This window comes from Somniosus microcephalus, chromosome 15 (genome assembly GCF_052327205.1).
Source record: "Somniosus microcephalus isolate GS21.2 chromosome 15, FLI_Smic_1.0, whole genome shotgun sequence".
Taxonomy (NCBI): domain Eukaryota; kingdom Metazoa; phylum Chordata; class Chondrichthyes; order Squaliformes; family Somniosidae; genus Somniosus; species Somniosus microcephalus.
The window spans coordinates 69,222,378-69,241,551 of NC_141001.1; the positions used below are offsets into that span (position 1 = coordinate 69,222,378).

Here is a 19,174-nt window from a genome sequence, read left to right on the forward strand (position 1 = left end):
GCCAAGCAAGTTGTTAAGTATGTCAGGGGAAAACAGGTAGTTGCAGCAACCTACAACTCCAAGCAAATGACAAAGAACAAGAACACCACACTGAAGCTGCCCAACAACACTAGATGGGGTGGTGTTGTCATAATGTACAACAGCCTTCTGGAGGGTAAGGAGTCGCTGCAAGAAATGGCAATATCCCAGTCTGGGGATATGGAAACCACCATCAAGAAAATACTGCTGGATGATGTGTTTTGGGAGAGAGTGGTTAGCAGCCTTAAACTACTCTCACCAGTAGCATCTGCAATTGCTCAGATTGAAGGAGATGACGCTGTCTTGTCAGATGTTCTCAGGCTTTTTACTGATTTAAAAGAACAAATCAGCATTGCCCTACCTACATCCCTGCTGCTCAAAGCAGAGGAGAAGGCAATTGTTCAATTCATACAGACGCGTCAAGAATTTTGTGTCGAGCCGATTCATGCTGCAGCATACATGCTGGACCCAAAGCTTGTTGGGAGACCAATACTTTCTGGAGAACAGATCAACAGCGCTTACAGTGTGATTTCTACCCTCTCACACCATCTCAATCTGGATGTGGGCAAAGTTCTGGGAAGTCTGGCAAAGTTCTCTACCAAGCAAGGTCTTTGGAATGGGGATGGGATATGGGAATCATGCAAGCATATCAGTGCACATACCTGGTGGAAGGGACTTTGTGCATCTGAGGCCCTGTCACCTATTGCATCGGTGATACTCCAAATCCCACCTTCATCAGCGGCCTCTGAACGAAACTGGTCACTTTTTGGGAATACGCATACAAAGGTGCGCAACAGGCTGACTAACAAGAGAGTGGAGAAACTGGTGGCTATCTGGGCGAACCTACAACTTATTGAGCCAGATACAGAAGTGTCCACCACACAGCTAGACACTGACGCAGAGGAGGAAATGGACACGTCAGAGCCAGAGTCAGAGAATCAGGAGGAGCAATGATGAGTAGAAGACTCAGAAGACTCCTGAGTAGAAGACTCAAAGGGACAAAATAAGGACAAATTACAGGCTAAATAAGCTGACGCTCTTTATTTTATTTTAGATGGGTCTTTTTTGTGGGGGTTCAATAAAGTTCAAAATTATAACCTAAATAAAGTTTTGAAAGCCTGTTTTTATTTGTATGGAACAGTATGTCTATTTTGATGACAAAGATAATATAAGGGTCAGAGACAAAAACCATCAGTGTGCAAAAAAACTCAAAATTCCCATGGAAAGTTTCCTCTTTTAAAAATTCCCAGAATTTTGCAACCCTAGCCAGCAGGCTTAAATACTAAGATAATTCGAGCGCTATTTTATACAAGACACCTGTAAACATAACCTGCCCCCATTTTAGGACAGCCAGCCCACAAAGTATTTGAAGCAAATTTCTTAACCTAAGTCTGACATTTAGAATGATTAATAATGTGGAACAATTGTTAGGCAGCTGCAGAAAAATAACTGGTTTCGAAAAAATACTAGAAGTCAAGGTGGATACGTTATTGTGTGCTGATGGACTGTTGACGGAGCAGTTAGAAATACAATGGCAGCCAGCATGGATCTGTTTAAAAACAAGTCCCGTTTGACAAATTTGTGTTTTTTGAAGAAGCGACCAATTAATGAATAAAGGGAATGCAGTAGATGTAGTGCATATGATTTCCAGAAGTATTCAACAAGATGTCTCACGGGTTGTTACAAAAATTCAGGCCTGTGAGTTAGGAGCAAACCTAACAGTATGGATGGAAAATTGAAGTGGGATGGGGAAAAGGTAAAGCTAATGGGTGTTTCTTGGATTGGAGAAGGATTGGAAATGGTATACCCCCGGGGTCAGTGCCGGCTCCACTTTTGTTCTGAGTATATATAGATGATTTGGCCTTGGACTTGGGAAGCATGTCCATCAAAATGTTTTGATGGCACAAAACAGCAAGGAGGACTGTAAAAGAAACATACATAGAAACATAGAAGATAGGAGCAGGAGTAGGCCATTCGGCCCCTCGAGCCTGTTCCGCCATTTAATGAGATCATGGCTGATCATCCAAATTCAGTACCCTGTACCTGCTTTCTCCCCATATCCCTTGATCCCTTTAGCCTTAAGAAATATATCTAACTCCTTGAATATATTTAATAAGTTGGCCTCAACTGCCTTGTGTGGTAGAGAATTCCACAGGTTCACGACTCTCTGGGTGAAGAAATTCCTCCTCGTCTCAGTCCTAAATGGCTTACCCCTTATCTTTAGAATGTGACCCCTGGTTCTGGACTCCCCCGCCATCGGGAACATCCTTCCTGCATCTAGTCTGTCTAGTCCAGTTAGAATTTTATAAGTTTCAATGAGATCCCCTCTCATTCTTCTAAACTCTAGCGAATATAAGCCTAATCGACCCAATGGCCTGCTCCTGCTCCTATCTCTTCATACGTCATTCCTGCCATCCCAGGTATCAGTCTGGTGAATCTTTGCTGCACTTCTTCCATGGCAAGAACATCCTTCCTCAGATAAGGTGACCAAAACTGCACACAATACTCAAGGTGTGGTCTCACCAAGGCCCTGTACAACTGCAGCAAGACATCCTTGCTCCTGTACTCGAATCCTCTCGCTATGAAGGCCAACATACCATTTGCCTTCTTAACCGCCTGCTGCACCTGCATGCTTACCTTCAGCGACTGGTGCACAAGGACACCCAGGTCTCGTTGCACTTCCCCTTTCCCCAATCTATTGCCGTTCAGATAATCTGTCTTCCTGTTTTTGCCACCAAAGTGGATAACCTCGCATTTATCCACATTATAATGCATCTGCCCAATCACCCAACCTGTCCAAATCAGAATGGAGTTTCTCTGCATCCTCCTCACAACACATACGCCCACCCAGCTTTGTGTCATCTGCAAACTTGGAGATATTACATCTAGTTCCCTCATCTAGATCATGAATATATATTGTGAATAGCTGGGGTCCTAGCACCGATCCCTGCGGTACCCCACTAGTCACTGCCTGCCACTCGGAAAAAGACCCGTTTATTCCAACTCTTTGCTTCCTGTCTGCCAACCAGTTCTCTATCCAAGTCAGTACCTTACCCCCAATCCCATGTGCTTTAACTTTGCATGCCAATCTCTTACGCGGGACCTTATCGAAAGCCTTTTGAAAGTCCAAATACACCACATCCACTGGCTCTCCCTTATCTATTCTACCAGTTACATCCTCAAAAAATTCCAGTAGATTAGTCGAGCACGATTTACCTTTTGTAAATCCATGTTGACTTTGTCCGATCCGGTCACTGTTTTCCAAGTGCTCTGTTATTACATCATTTATAATGGACTCTAGCATTTTCTCCACTACCGATGTCAGGCTTACCGGTCTATACTTCCCCGTTTTCTCTCTACCACCTTTTTTAAATAGTGGGATTACATTAGCAACCATCCAATTCATGGGAACTATTCCAGAGCCTATAGAATTTTGGAAGGTGACCAGCAATGCATCTACTATTTCTAGGGCCACTTCCTTAAGTACCCTAGGATGTAGATTATCAGGCCCTGGGAATTTATCGACCTTCAATGCCGTCAATTTCCCTAACACCATTTCCCTACAAATACTGATTTCATTCAATTCCTCCCTCTCATTAGATCCTATGTTCCCCAACATCTCTGGAAGGTTATTTGTGTCCTCCTTTGTGAAGACAGAACCAAAGTATGTATTTAATTGGTTTGCCATTTCTTTGTTCCCCATTATAAATTCCCATGATTCTGACTACAAGGGACCTACGCTTGACTTCACCAGTCTTTTTCTCTTCACATATCTACAGAAGCTTTTACAGTCAGTTTTTATGTTCCCTGAAAGCTTACTCTCATATTCTATTTTCCCCCTCTTAATTAATTCCTTTGTCCTCCTTTGCTGAATCCTAAACTGCTCCCAATCCTCAGGTTTGCTGCTTTTTCTGGCCAATTTATTTGTCTTCTCCTTGGATCTTATGCTATCCCTAATTTCCCTTGTTAGCCATGGTTGAGTCACCTTTTTTGTTTTATTTTTATGCCAAACAGGGATGAACAAATTCTGTAGTTCATCCATGTGATCTTTGAATGGTTGCCATTGCCTATCCACCATCAACCCTTTAAGTAACGTTCCCCAATCCATCCTAGCCAACTTGCGCCTCATACCATCGTAGTTTCCTTTATTTAAATTCGGGACCCTAGTCTCTGAGTCAACTACTTCACTCTCCATTTTAATGAAGAATTCTATCATATTATGATCGCTCTACCCGAAGGGGCCTTGCAAAACAACATTGCTAATTAATCCTTTCTCATTACATAATACCCAGTCTAAGATGGCCTGATCTCTGGTTGGTTCCTCGACGTATTGGTCTAGGAAACCATCTCGTATACACTCTAGGAATTCCTCCTCCACAGTATTGTTACTAATTTAATTAGCCCAATCTATATGTAGATTAAAGTCGCCCATGATAACTGCTGTGCCCTTATTGCACGCATCTCTAGTTGCCCGTTTAATGCCATCCCCAACCTCAGCATTACTGTTTGGGGGTCTGTATACAACTCCCACTAACGTTTTCTGCCCCTTGGTATTTCTCAGCTCTACCCATACAGATTCCACATCATCAGAGCTAATACCCTTCCTTACTATTGTGTTAATCTCCTCTTTAACTAGCAATGCTACCCCACCTCCTTTTCTTTTTTGCCTGTCATTCCTGAATATTGAATACCCCTGGATGTTGAATTCCCAGCCTTTGTCACCCTGGAGCCATGTCTCCGTAATTCCAATTAAATCATATCCGTTTGCATCTATTTGCGCAGCTAATTCATCCACCTTATTACGAATGCTCCTCGCATTAAGACACAAAGCCTTCAGGCTTGTTTTTTAACATTCTTAGTCCTTTTAGAATTATTATTTACTGTAGCCCTGTTTGATTTACACCCTTGATTTCTCTGCCTTCCACTTTTGCTTTTCTCCTTCCTGTCTTTTGTTTCTATCCTTGCTTCCCTTTCCTCTGTCTCGCTGCACAGGTTCCCAACCCCCTGCCATTTTAGTTTAAACCCTCCCCAACAGCACTAGCTGGGGGACATAGACAAGCTGGCAGAATGGGCAGACAGGTAGCAGATACAATTTAACGTGGAAAAGTGTAAGTTATATTTTGGGAGAAAAAACAAAGTATGGGTGTGGAAAGATGCTAGATACCTGGGAATTCAAATACATAATTCTCTGAAATTGCGAGTCTGGGAGATAAAGCCATTAAAAAGGCCAATTGCATTTTATAAATAGGGACATGGAGTACAAGAGAAACAAAGTAATAACAAAATTATACAAGTGTGCAGATTTGGGAGGCCCATTCCATAAATGACCATAAAGCCATAGAGCTCATACTGTGTCAATTCCAGCATGATGCCAGACTAGGAGACTATAGTTATGAGGAGAAACTCAACACCATCCAAGACAAAGTAGCCTGCTTAATTGGCAATCCATCCACCACCTCAGCCCGCTTAATTGGCAACCCATCAACCACCTTAAACATTCATTTCCTCCACCACCAGCGTACTGTGGCTGCAGTGTGGACCATCTACAAGATGCACTGCAGCAACTCGCCAAGGCTTCTTTGGCAGCACCTCCCAAAACCGTGACCTCTTCCACCTAGAAGGACAAGGGCAGCAGGTGCATGGGAACACCACCACCTCCAAGTTCCCCTCCAAGTCACACACCATCCTGACTTAGAAGTATATCGCCGTTCCTTCATCGTCACTGGGTCAAAATCCTGGAACTCCCTCCCAAACATCACTGTGGGAGTACCATCAATACACTGACTGCAGCGGTTCAAGAAGGCAGCTCACCATCACCTTCTCCAAGGCAACTAGGGATGGGCAATAAATGATGGCCCACATCCCAGGAACGAATATAAAAAAAAATTCTGGGATTATTTTAACTGGAGCAGAAACACCCGAGAGGAGATTTAATAGAGGTTTTTTAAAAAACTGATGGGCGATAGGGTGAATAAGGAAAGACTATTTTCTATGTTTGGAGTGTCAGTAATGTTGGATTATCAATTTAAAGTTGTGAGGAGAGAGGTTAGTAATTATTTCTTTACACTGGGAGTTGATGGAACAGTGAATGCTTTGCCACAGGGAGGAGCTGAGGCAGAGACCATTATGTCTTTTAAGGAAAAATAGATAAATATTTGAAGCAGAAGAAGGTAGAGGACTATGGGGAAGAGAATAAGATTTTGGGTTTTAGTTTTGGATGGTTCTAGAAAAGATTGACGGACGTGATAGGCAAAATGGTCTTCTACTGTGTTATAAGCTTCTTTGGTTCTATAGCCGTCTTCTTTCGTATGGTAGTAGCAAAGCAAATCAAATGTCAATATCTAAGTCAGATATCCAGGCCAAAGCTTCCAGTTCTAGAGTACAGTGCCACTGTGCCAGAGGGGGCAGTGATGCAGTCTTAAATCTACTGCCAGATTGTACAGCCATAAACCAGAATTGATGGTATAAATCTGCCGCTGAATTGAGTCTTGTTATGCCGGTGTAGTTTTCTCATATGTAAATCCGCTCCGCTTGTATATACAGGTAGACTACCCTTTATCCGAACTTCCGAAAACCGAAACCCTCTAAAAACCGAAGGTTTTTTCGTTCAGCGTAAGTCGTGCGCACGACATGACCAGAGTGGCGCACGACTTACGCTGAGCAGGGCAGAGGGTCACTGAGTTCCCTCCTGGGTCGGAGATTGCAGGCCGAGCCGGGCAGTGTGAAGGAGGTATACCGGGAGAGTGAACCCAACAATACAGCGGCCCGTCCGATAGCTGCAGCGGCCTGTCCGATATTCTTTTCTCCCCCCCCCGACCCCCCGCCGACCCCCACCCTTTCGGATAAGGGATAGTGTATCCTTTATCCGCACTTCCGAAAACCGAAATCCTCTGAAAACCGAAAGTGTTTTCATTCAGCTTAAGTCGTGCGCACGCCCCTGACCCCCACCCCACCGACCCCCACCCCCGACCCCCCGCCGACCCCTACCCCCGACAAATTTCCCAGTCTTATAAAATACCTTCCGAAATCCGAAATTTTCCGAAAACCGAAACACGGCTGGTCCCGAGGTTTTCGGATAAAGGATAGTCTACCTGTACTTTGTGTTAAAGGTTGGAATTCAACCCATTTTAGGTGAAATCCAATCTTGAAACTCAGTACAATTTATGTCATAAGTTCCAGTGACTTCAGCCAACCAGAATTTTGGTTTCGACCTGCTACATTATTGTATTGGCTATTCTTGATGCATATTGCCAGCCAATAAAGGGAATAATATTTAATACAAACTGCTTGTGGCAGAAATTTAATTATAGGATGCAAATAATTGAGATTTAAAAAAGTTCAGACTGTTAAGTTCCTTCATATTTAGAAATCTAGCACTAAACTAGTAATGCTTACTGCACATTCTTAAATTAAGAGCGTTTTAACTCCTAATGGATGGGGGTGGAATGGTACAGCAGTAAGGTACTGTTAAGAAACTTTCCGAGAACTCATTCCAAACTGTCATCGGAAGCAACAAATGTTGGGAAATAACATTTCAACATTGAATCTGATGTGGAAACCGAATGGAAGGAGTAGTAGTCGGCAGGAGGTTCATAGAATTTTACAGCACAGAAACAGGTTCACCAGGCCTCTGTCGGTGTTTACATTCCACACAAGCCTCCTCCCACCTTATTTCATCTCATCCTGTCAACAAACCCTATTCCTTTCTCACTCATGTACTTGTCTAGCTTTCCCTTAAATGCATCTATGATTTTGCTTCAACCACTCCATAATATTTGTCTTTACAGCTTTATCTTAAAGTGCGCATTGACCAGAACGGCTTACTTCCTCAAGCTCTGCCCTACACATGCCTACTGAAAGGACGAGATTGTAAAATGCACTGCGTTAATGGCTATGTATAACTTCTTTATGCTTTCAGCACTAATCTTTCCTTGCACCAGTGATATTATCAGCACTTGATATTTAAAAAAAAAACTTTAAGTCGAAAACAAGGATGTTAAAAGTAACATTTGTTTAGTGGTTTTTAAAGCAGAACCGATGAGCCTTCCTCTTTAAATAGAGCTAATAATTTACAGAAAAGATTTAACATGTATTTGTGGTGGTGTTCAGATAAAACTCTCCTTGTCTGAAAGGTCCTTCATACTGGCCTTGGAAGGCTGGATTTAAAACTGGATCAATGCACTAAACTTAAACAGGCATCTTTTGTGTAGCCCATGCAATAAAGGCCAGCCACTGTTGTGATAACTTGAGTCCAACAAAATCAGAATAATTTGAACAACTAAGGGGAGATTTTCAGAAGAGTCGTGTGTGTAAATTTTGCATTGTTGAAATGATGACTGCATTTGGTAGAAATGTGGTTGAAAAATACTATTGTAGCCATATTATTAAAAACATTGTGTGAAACTATGTTGCCCTGAACAGGATAACTGCTGTTTATAAACACAAGGCCACAAGTATGTTTCCTTGTACATGGATGTTTGACAGTAATTTAAGTTAATTTTTTTTCTCTGTTTTCTTTAATTTATTTTTATCTTCACTCTTTTAAAGGAGGAGACATGTGCTGGCTCCCTCTGGTACCTTGCTTGTGTGGCCATTTTGAAACATGTATGAGCTGCCGATCTGCTCAATCACCTTGGATGTCCTTGTCCCCAGTAAAACCCTTATTCTCTCCAACCCCCGTCGTTCCCCTTGATACTGCCCCCATCTTCGCTCCCTTAAGCCCAAGGGATGCAGATTTGAATGTTTATGGCGCACAACTGGTTTAGCCACTCATCGCCAGATCTGGCTGGACTACATCGAGCCCTGTCCAGGCTCTGCTCTCTGCTGCCAAACTGCTCACGAATCCAGGATCATCCTGGAATGTAAAGATAAGCCCTGGCTTTTTTTCTCCACTGCAAAGCATCTCCTTAAACCACTCTCCCCTTCCCCCCACTCTCCCCTTCACCTCACCTCTAACAACGGAGTGGGCCTTTGGCGTAGCGGTAGCATCCCCGCTGCTGGGCCAGAAGGCGTAGGGTTTCGAACCCCGCTCCAGACAGTCCTGGCAAGTGGAGTCGGAGCTCCGGCTCTAAATTCTGGGTTGACATCCAGCGGGATACTTGCGTCCGTGGGTGTGGGTGGCACCCCCCTTGTATGGGTTGTGGGAGCCCGTAAAACCCTCCCGCCATAGGACTAACCACCCTAATGGCTGGTACGAAGATGGTTACGGTCACGGAAGGAGCGTTAATCGAGGCCAGAAATCCTTCTACCACTTCATACAGTTCCCCAAAGGGAACAGTGTGAAGACACGTACGACGACGACCTCTAACAACGTGCAAGGAGCTCATGAACTTCTTTGTCACTAAGATTGAGTCCATCCGTTCAGCTGCCTCTGTTGCTTCCCTCCCTTCCCCTAGCCCACCAATCCAAGCATTCCCCCAAGGTTTCCCCTGCCCCAGCCCTGAACTCGCATCTTCCTCTAGTTTCTCTCCAAGCATATTGTCCATGAGGACCATCTCTTGCTCTCTCGACCCTATTCCCACTAAACTACTGACCACCCAACTTCCCTTTCCTGGCCCCTTGCTAGCTGACACTGTAAACGGTGCCCTCTCCTCAGGTACTGCCTCCCTCCTTTTCAGATCTGCTGTCAGCAATCCCCTCCTCAAAAAATCCATCCTTGACACCGCTCTCCTTGCAGACTACCAACCCAACTCCAACCTCCCTTTCCTCTCCAAAGTAATTGAACATGTTGTTACCTCCCAAATCTGTGCCCATCTTTCCCACCACTCCATGTTTCAGCATCTCCAATCAGGTTTCCACCCCTGACACCGCACTGAAACAGCCCTAATCAAAATTATAGTGACATCCAATGTGACTGTGACAATGGTGCACTCTCCTTCCTCATCCTTCTTGACCCGTCTGCAGCCTTTGACATGGTTGACCACACCATTCTCCTCCAACTCCTCTCCTACATTGCCCAGCTGAGTGGGAATGCCCTTGGCTGGTTCCACTCTTATCTATTCAGTAGTAGCCAAAAAATCTCCTGCAGTGGCTTCCCTTCCCACTCCCGCACCACTACCTCCTGGAGTCTCCCAAGGATCTATCCTCGGCCCCCTCCTATTTCTCACTTACAGGCTGCCCCTCAGTTACAGCACCCAGCTCTACCTCACCACCACCTCTCTCGATCACTTCACTGCCTCTGTGTTATCAGACCGCTTGTCTGACATCCAGTCCTAGATGAACCTAAATTTCCTCCAATTAAACATTGGGAAGGCTGAAGCTATTGTCTGACCGTCTCCACAAACTCTGTTCCCTCACCATCCATTCTATCCCCTCACTTGCCACTGTCTCAGGCTGAACCAGACTGTTCACAGCCACAGCATCCTATTTCACCCTGAGCTGAGATTCCGAGCTCTCATCCTCTCCATCGCAAAGATTGCCTTCTTGAACCTCTGTAATATCACCGTTCTCCACCTCTGCATCAGCCCACCTGCTGCTGAAGCCCTCATCCATGCTTCTGTTTATCTCCAGATTCAACTATTCCAATGCTCTTCTGGCCAGCCTCCCATCTTCCACGCTCCCTAAACTTGAGCTCATCCAAAGCTCTGCTGCCCGTATCCTAACTCACACCAAGATCGTTCAGCTATCATCCCTGCTTACTGGCTCCCGGTCCACCAATGCCTCGATTTTTAAAATTCTAATCCTCATGTCTAAATCGCTCCATGGCTTTGCCCCTCTCTATATCTGTAACCTCCTCCAGTTCTACAACCCTCCAAGACTCTGCCTTCTTCCAACTCTGCCTCTTGTGCATCCCCCACTTCCTTCACCCCACCACTGTCGATCGTGCCTGCAGCTGTCCAGGCTCTAAGCTCCGGAGTTACCTCTTTGTTAGTTTTAAAACTTACCTCTTTGACCAAAGTTTGAGTCATCTGTCCTCGCATCTCCTTCTTTGGTTCCATGTCAATATTTGTCTGATTATGCTCCTAAACTGGCTTTTAAACATGGACTTGCTGTCACCGGGCATCTAATCCAGTGTGGTGCCCTCTATATGGGATCTGTGGCATATGTGAGAAGGCCAAGCAACAACAAGGCTCTTCAACCAATCGGATTGAAGAATCCTCACTGAGACACGCAGAGCCTAAACCAGGAAGTATAAGTTAGATTTAAATCATGTACAGAAAGCAAAATAAAGACTGGGAAAGAAAGATGCAATTAAGAGAGATAAAAGAGCCAGACAGAAAAAGTAAAAAAAAAGTTATTTTAATTTTTATTTAAAAAAAATCTCCAACACTAAAATTAAATTTTCAGGGCCAGAGAGATTGTTTGGCAATAATTATGTCTTATCACACCGTTAAAAATTCACTTACACCTGAATGCACCAGCCTTAACTTTTTCTGCAGTGTTTAGTTGTTAACCCGTGGGTAAGTAAAGAAAGAAAGACTTGCATTTATATAGCGCCTTTCATGACCACCGGACATCTCAAAGCGCTTTACAGCCAATGAAATACTTTTGGAGTGTAGTCACTGTTGTCATGTGGGAAAGCACCGCAATTACACGGCAATGCATTGATTTCAATGCTGAGTCTATCGTTGAGGTATTGTTATAGTGCTGCCTGTGGAGGAGCAGGGTAACTCGGAGCGCAACTTCTGGATTACTGCGCATGTGTGTACTCTGGAAGTTGATGTCCGATTTACTCCATAATAACGGTGAGCGCTGTTAGCCTCACCATTATTCTCGATGCAAATTCCGGGCCAGTATGTTAAAAGTCAGTTTGTGGTATTTTATTCACCCTCGTCCCCTCATGAAGACACTGTCTCTGGCTGTGGTACAATTCCATATGTGCTGGGAGCTCTCTGACAGTTCACCCAACAGACCATTCTTCATGTATGAGACTAGAGTGAGTGCCAGCTGGGTATTCAACCATAGAGCCACACCACAGCCAAGTCCAATCTTGTCCATAGGAGCACTTTCCAATATGTGTCAATGGATAGTGATCAGGAGTAGGAACCCTGGCTGATATCCCTTCCCCCCCCTCCTGCCAAACTGAGAATGGTGAGGCCAGTTGTTAAATATTTGTAGTCAAAATGTAACGATGCAGTAAATCTAATAAAAATTAGCTGGTTAATTTATGTTTCCTAAACATTATTTATGAAATTCTGTAAAACTGCACACTTGTGTGGTGTGAATCATATTGTTACTGAGTGCAATCCAATATGTAGCATCATTTTGGTTTTGTTTGTTTCTCTGTGCCTCTTGCTATTTCCTGTTCATCTCTCTTAGCTTCAGTGTAACAATGTCTGGTGGCAATCTGGGGTTCAATAAAAATCTAACTGCTAGCTTGAATTTTACCCAACAATTGAGATGTGCTCTTAACATTTTGATTTGTGTTAATCTTTGATGCGCTATCAATTACTCATAAAAGACTGAGAGTTAAGAGAGTAACTAAAGGCTTTTATTAACAAAAGAATGAAGGTCTGCCTCGAGTGGTCGACCGGTCCAGAAATACAAAGGGCTGGGGAGCAGTCACCTTTATACTAGGACTTGTGGGAGGAGTCAGCCGAGGCATGTCCAGGCATGTACACAGTGGAATACAAACAGTGGTTTACCACAATCTTTACATACTCTGGAGAGAAAAGGTTCAGGAGAGATATTCAAATATTAGATTCTTAATAGATAAATTGAAGTCTGATGATATGCTTGAGATTGCCATAAGCTCTAGAGCCAGGGGACCAGGTGCGCAGACAGTTTAGATGTAGCTGCTTTATGCAGAGGGCGATAAATGTGCGGAATGAAATGAGCAGGGAGGCAGTGGTGACAGGTAAAGTGGAAAACGTTCAGGGAAAATTGCAGTTATTTGAGGGAGTGGGTGATTGAGAGTCTTTGGGACTGCATTCTTTTCCAGTCCTGAACTTTCCTAAGTATCTGTGTTGAAGGTTGAAAGTTCTCTGGTAAACAAGTGCACTTTAGCTAGAATAAAGGTAGAAAATCACCCAGAGAACCCACAAAAATGTTGTGTGGCGTAAACATTTGTTTGTAGAGCAGTCTATCTCAGAGAATTTTGAAGTTTTGTGTCTGTGTGTCTATCTGTATATAAATAGCCACCTTCGTTCTCAAATTGATAAATTTCCAACAATTTAATAAGAAATTGAGCTCCCACCGGGGTTATTGTTAACTATGTTTATTTTAAAATCTGATGCTGTTAGATAAAGATAAGCTGCTTTTGTGGGGCCTTTTGCTAACCTGTTGTATAGGTTCTCTATTAATAAATGATTTTGTTCAGAAAATAGTGTAACCATAAAGTTTTAACTTTGTCTTTGAGTCAGAAGGTTGTAGGTTTAAGTCCCACCACAGCATGAGCACTTATTCTAGGCTCATACTTGCAGCACTGAGGGAGTGCTGCATTGTTGGAGGTGCCATCTTTCAGATGAGATTTTAAACTAAGGCCCTGTTTACCTTCTCAAGCGAGCATAAATGATCACATGGCACTATCCGAAGAAGAGGGAGTTCTCCAAGTGTCCCGGTGAAGATTCCTCCCTTCACCAATACCACCAAAACACATTATCTGGTCAATCCATTAATTTGCTGTTTGTTTGACCTTGCTGTGCACAAATTACCCCATTTACCTAGTTAACTGCTCTTCAAAAGTAATCCGTTGAGTATTTATAAATTGCTTTATAAAGTGCTGTTGAATGTCCTGAGGACGTGAAGGGTGCTATATTAATGCAAGTTCTTTCTTTATTGAAGGTAAATTCTTTGAAATTTGACAGTCTTTGATTTAGTCAGATTTCCTCTCCAAAAGATTAGAGATTACAATTGCTTTCCATATCTATGTTATAAAGAGGAGTTAGTCCTTAAACCCCACTAATGTTTTTTTTATTTTATTGAAACAGGTTCTCTCGCACAGTCTCTGTACAGTGTTGCAAGTACCTCACAATCCAGTGGCTTTGGAAAACCACTTTAAGGATGACGATGAAGGACCAGTTTCTAACCAGGGATACATGCCTTATTTGAACAGGTTTATCTTGGATAAGGTATCTTTTTTAATAAGTCCATTTATAACCCTAACTGTGAAACTCCATTATGTATTACGTATGTATAGTTTAAAAATCCATTGCATAGAATAGCAGCTCTTGTAGTGAAATTAGTGCCTATTGACTGAGTTTTTTTTAAACAATGAAGAGTGACAGGAGGTGCCTCCAAGAGCAACAGAAATCAGCGTCTCCAATAATAAAAATCTCTATTATTATTATTATAAGTGGTTGCAGTCCTCTATGCCTTGTCCTTTGCTCTAACCAAGATGGCACTCCGCAGTGCCATAGTCTAACGAGTCAGATTGGCATCTGACTCCCATTTAATATTTTTGCCTGCTAATTTTAAGGTATCAGCCTTGGGTCAGTGGTCACACGGAGGTCCCATCTGCCCTCTCAGGTAAAAGATCCTATGGCAAAACCCCCAAAATGTGTGTTTTTGAATTGAATGGCTTGGCCCTTCCCTTGGTTATCTGACCAGATACCTATATCTGGAACAACTATATTCTGAGGCATTGTGCATTAGAACAATTGCCATCTGGCCCAGTGGTCGCACTCTCATTTCTGAATCAGATGTCGGTGGTGCCGTCTTTCAGATGAGACGTTAAACTGAGGCCTCGTCTGCCCTCTCAGGTGGATGTATTTGAAGAAGAGCAGGGGAGTTCTCCTGGTATCCTGGCCAACATTTATCCTTCAAATAATATCACTTAAAATAGATTAGCTGGTCATTTACATCATTGCTGTTGGTGGGACCTTGCTGTGTGCAAATTGGCTGCTGCATTTTCCTCCATTACGAATGTTCCTACACTTCAAAAAGTACATCATTGCTATGAAGTGCTTTTAAACGTCCGGAGGTCATGAAAGGCACTATGTAAATGTAAGTTCTTTCTTTCTATGAATGAACCTGATTTTTAACCCCATATGTACCATGGCAGAAGGAAAGTAGTCAATGTCATGAGACAAAAATGCTTCACTTTGTCAATCTCGTAGCACTTGCCTAAATTCGAGTTAGAAGATTTCATGCACATATCATACCACACATCATGCCTTCACATTGATGCTATATGTAAACTATAACCGGCCAAGAAGAGTCCAATTTTTAGCTTCATTGCCTTCATAATTATGGTTTTTTAAAATGAAAATGGAGGAAGCAGATTTCTGTTTTTTTTAAAAATCCTTCTTCCTCCATTTTAAGTCTCACAATTGAAAATATCGTCATGAGACCCAAGAGAATGAATACACTTATTGGGAGATTGTGCAACTTCCCCCCCCCCCTCCCCCGTGCCTTGACTCACATTTTTATTCTGCACACGCTTTTTTCTTCGTTGTTTGTGTAATGACCTCAAGAATATTTCTGTACTTTTTTTTGTAAACTGCAGGAAACACGTTTTTCCTTTTCTACCACACACCCAGCTGAAACCATAGATCTGGGCATTTCTCCATAATTGCCCTCCACAAACAATGAATGCCTTGTTAAAGGGCAGGCGGTTTATTGCTCCCTTAGATAAACAAGTCATTTGCATTTGGTAAAGCAAACGAGCATTTAATATTTTAAACTTTGGACAAAAAGACATGACATAGGAACTCTACTTTTTAAAATCTGATAAAATTCTGAAATTATATAATGTTCAGCTGCAGAGACAAAAAATCCTTCGAACTTAAAAAATGCAAGTAATTTTTTAAGCTGCCATCCCTGCAGCATTTTCCCAATTTTCTAAACAGTGCTGTTTTCTTCATGAACTGAATGATTTGTCCAAAGTTCCTATCACATGCTTTTGGCACCAAGAATTTAACTGCATTTGTGAAGTAAACGAAGATAGTCCTTACAGAACATGCAGATGTTATTCGTTGCTGGTTCAGCATTGTGCTTATCAAATCCACTAAGCACAAACGTTCAATCATCAGGCCACACCACACTGGCCAGGCGCTTTTATTTTAATCCAGCTCAAAATAATTGAGAAATTTTAATAACGACCTGTCCTTTTTCTTAAATGATGGCAAGCATAGGGCTCTTTCTGTTTTTTAATTTCAAAATTTTTTTAAGAATTGAGAAACCAAATTGAAGGGCCATGATCAATATCACAGGACACAATTAAGGTTGAAAAGATCAGGGTAAAAGATGAGGTAAATGAGGAAGAAGTTGATTAGGTGATTCTAACCTTGAGTTTTAAAAATCTGATGATTGTGAGAGGAAGGAAGATCAACATTAAGGAGTTCTGTTGTCCCAGGAAATAATGAATTAGAGTAGGAGGCTGTCATAACAAGTCTTGATTTCAACATAGTGGTGATTTAGGGAGGATCACGAGTGTGTAGGAAGCTGCATTTTGAGCTTCGAATGATCGAGAGGAATGTTTAGAAGAGTAGTGACCTTCGTAGTATTAAAAATGAACAGGAATTTAGGTGCTGGAGAGGGGGCAGAGGAGGGCAACCAGGATCAGTCCAAATCTTAGTTACGAGGATAGGCTCTAAGAATAAGGTTTATTTACTTTGGAGAAACACAGGTTTAGAGGGGATGACTATTTTAAAAGGTTGAAAAGATTGGTTACAATCCAGTTAGATGGGTGATTTGGGATGGTTAGGATCAGTAAAACTAGAGGGAATGCATATAAAATCTCTCTTTCAAAACAGAAATAATCAAGAAGTTAGGTTAGAAACCAAAATCACAAGAAGTTAGGTTAGATGTCAGGGAGTATTTCTTTTCACAGAGAGTTGTCGCCCTCCAACTGTCTAAGACGTGGGCAGTGTGGAGTTGCAACAGTCATTTAAAAGGGAACTTATAAAATCCCTGAGAAAAGAGGGCATTTCCAGTTATAGGGAGTAAGTTCCAAATTAGTTGTGAGGACTCATCGACAACTGCATTTTCCTGTGGCTTGCTTGATTGCAGAGGAACTTCCCAAAGTTTTTCTTAAATTAGTCAGTTTTTTTTGCTCCTCGCAGAAGATAGCATGGTTAGGGGATGGTTGAATAGGTTAGAGAGTGGGTTAACAGTGCACAAGGTTGCACTGTCGGTCTGGATGGGCAGGCATGATGAGCATAATGGTCTTTTCCAACTCTTCAGTTAGGTATGTTCATGTGTAAATCAGTCTTCAGGGAAAGAGGGGAGAAAATTGGGGGTGGGGAGGAGAACCCTGGAAAGTATTATATAAGGCCAAAGCAGATTGGCCCACTAATGCTCTATTTTCTCAGTGCACATTTGAAATCACAATTCCCTGCCCAGTGAGCTTGATCTCAGTTGAGTGAAAGGAAAGGACTTGCTATTATAGTAAGTTTTTCACAACCTCAGAATGTACCAAGGTGCTTTACAGCCAATTCAGTACTTTTGAAGTATTGTCACTGTTGTAATGTAGGGAAACACGGCAACGAATTTGCATACAGCAAGGTCAGATGTTGGCTAGATACCAGGAGAACACCCCTGCTCTTCTTCAAATACATACGCCTGAGATGGCAGACAGGGCCTCAGTTTAACGTCTCATTTGAAAGATGGTATTCCTGATAATGCAGCACTCCGTACTGCATTGGAGTGTCCGTCTACTTTATACACGCAAGTCCCTGAGAGTAGGGCTTGAACCCACAACCTTCTGACTCGGGTGAAAATGCTACCACAGGACACAAAGCCCTAGAATAAAAATGTTCCAGATCGAGATATCTGGGCAGTTAACCAAGGGAGGGGCCAAGCCATTTAAATCAAATACTAGCATCTGGTGTGTTCTGTTTGTTCTTGGCTGTTTTTGAGTTTGAATTTTGAGTTTGAGATAGGTATTTAAATTTCCTTTGTCTCAGTTATTTAAAAAAAAAAGTATTTCTCAGCCTATCCTGTTCAAATTTGGTAATCTGTCTGAAGCCATTAGAGATAGATAAGCCAGAGACACACTTTAGTTATTCAGCAACAAACAACCACAAAATAGGTTAATATTCAGGGACCTTGTGTCCAGTCTAGTTTACATTACGGTTTAGAGCAGCAGATAGAAGTGATTTTTCTATCTCCTGAGGAGGGATGGTTAAACCTGCAACTAAAGCAAATTTACAGTGTCATTGCTTCTCTGTTTAAATAAACCTGTTTGGCATTTTATAGCTTCAGTCTGGGGAAGCTGTTCATTTGACCTCCTGTAAGCTGGAATTGCAGTAAAAATGGTATCAATTCAATCCCTAGGCTTGCCACAAATTACCTGGATTTTGGGCAGGTAAAGATGCACTCTGGGCCACACGGAGTGAGGGCTCACTTACAGAAGTGTGAACTTGAGAAAATTTCTAGAGTTTGAAAACCTAAAAATGTAACAAATCCACCTCCAAATGATAGTCCCTCAGCACCTGTAGTATAACTGCAACTGGTGCAAGTTTAAGAATTGGTGAAGTTTTAAGAACTTTCCAAGTAGTTTTAGATTATCTGGGAACTTTTTAAAATGTCGTTTGTAACATTTTTAACAGCAGAGAGATGACTCTCTTGATGGCTGTTTACTAACATCAAAATATAGTCAACATGTGAAGTTGGTGCGCACTACCGCCACGATCTCCTGCGCCCGCAGATCGTGACGTCAGTCGAGCGTGCAGCGCCCCGGACCGGATATTGAGTGGCGCCCCCTGCCTTACCACCTGCCGCTGGTAACGACAGGTTGAGGGGAGCGTTTTGCAGTCGGGAAGGGGCTGGGGGAGCGCTATTTAAAGGTGACCGCTTCCTGCCTTTTTTTGTCGGCGACATTTTTGCACCACGCATTCTGAGTGAGAGAGAGAGACTTCTGGAGATATTCAACGCTGTGTTGTGGAGTTTTGGGTACTGAGCTGCAATTTGCAGGTTCATTTTGATTTGATCTTCCTTTCATCGATTTAGAAGAGACTATGGGGGCTGCACTCAGCTCTTTCCCTGGGCCTCTACATTGTTCTTTCCAGCAGATTTGATGTACAGATCTCTCCAGGCCGAGATTCAAGGCTGTAATGAGCAGGGTGTGGATGGAGAGCAAGATCGACCCTCCCCTTTAAGAACTGGCCGGCACCAGTGTGTGTGTGTTTCATTGCTGACTGACATCACATGAGCTTCGCCAGCGCTCTGAGGTAGCGCCTCGATCCTCGGCGTTAGCACCATAAGACAGGTGTGTAGCGCCTGATTTAGCGCTCCAATCACCTCTGGGGCGATAAAAGCCAAATTTGCAGTCGGA

The 19,174-nt window shown here is 42.8% G+C and overlaps 1 protein-coding gene across 1 annotated transcript in view; it reads left to right on the plus strand.

Moving 5' to 3' along the window:
- The window catches only part of swap70b (switching B cell complex subunit SWAP70b), a 143,183-nt gene that overhangs the window by 5,267 nt on the left and 118,742 nt on the right, over window positions 1-19,174 (plus strand). The window contains exon 2 of the mRNA XM_086007984.1: window positions 13,887-14,027. Within this exon, the coding sequence (XP_085864110.1) occupies window positions 13,887-14,027 (141 nt within the window). The remainder of the gene's footprint in view (window positions 1-13,886; window positions 14,028-19,174) is intronic.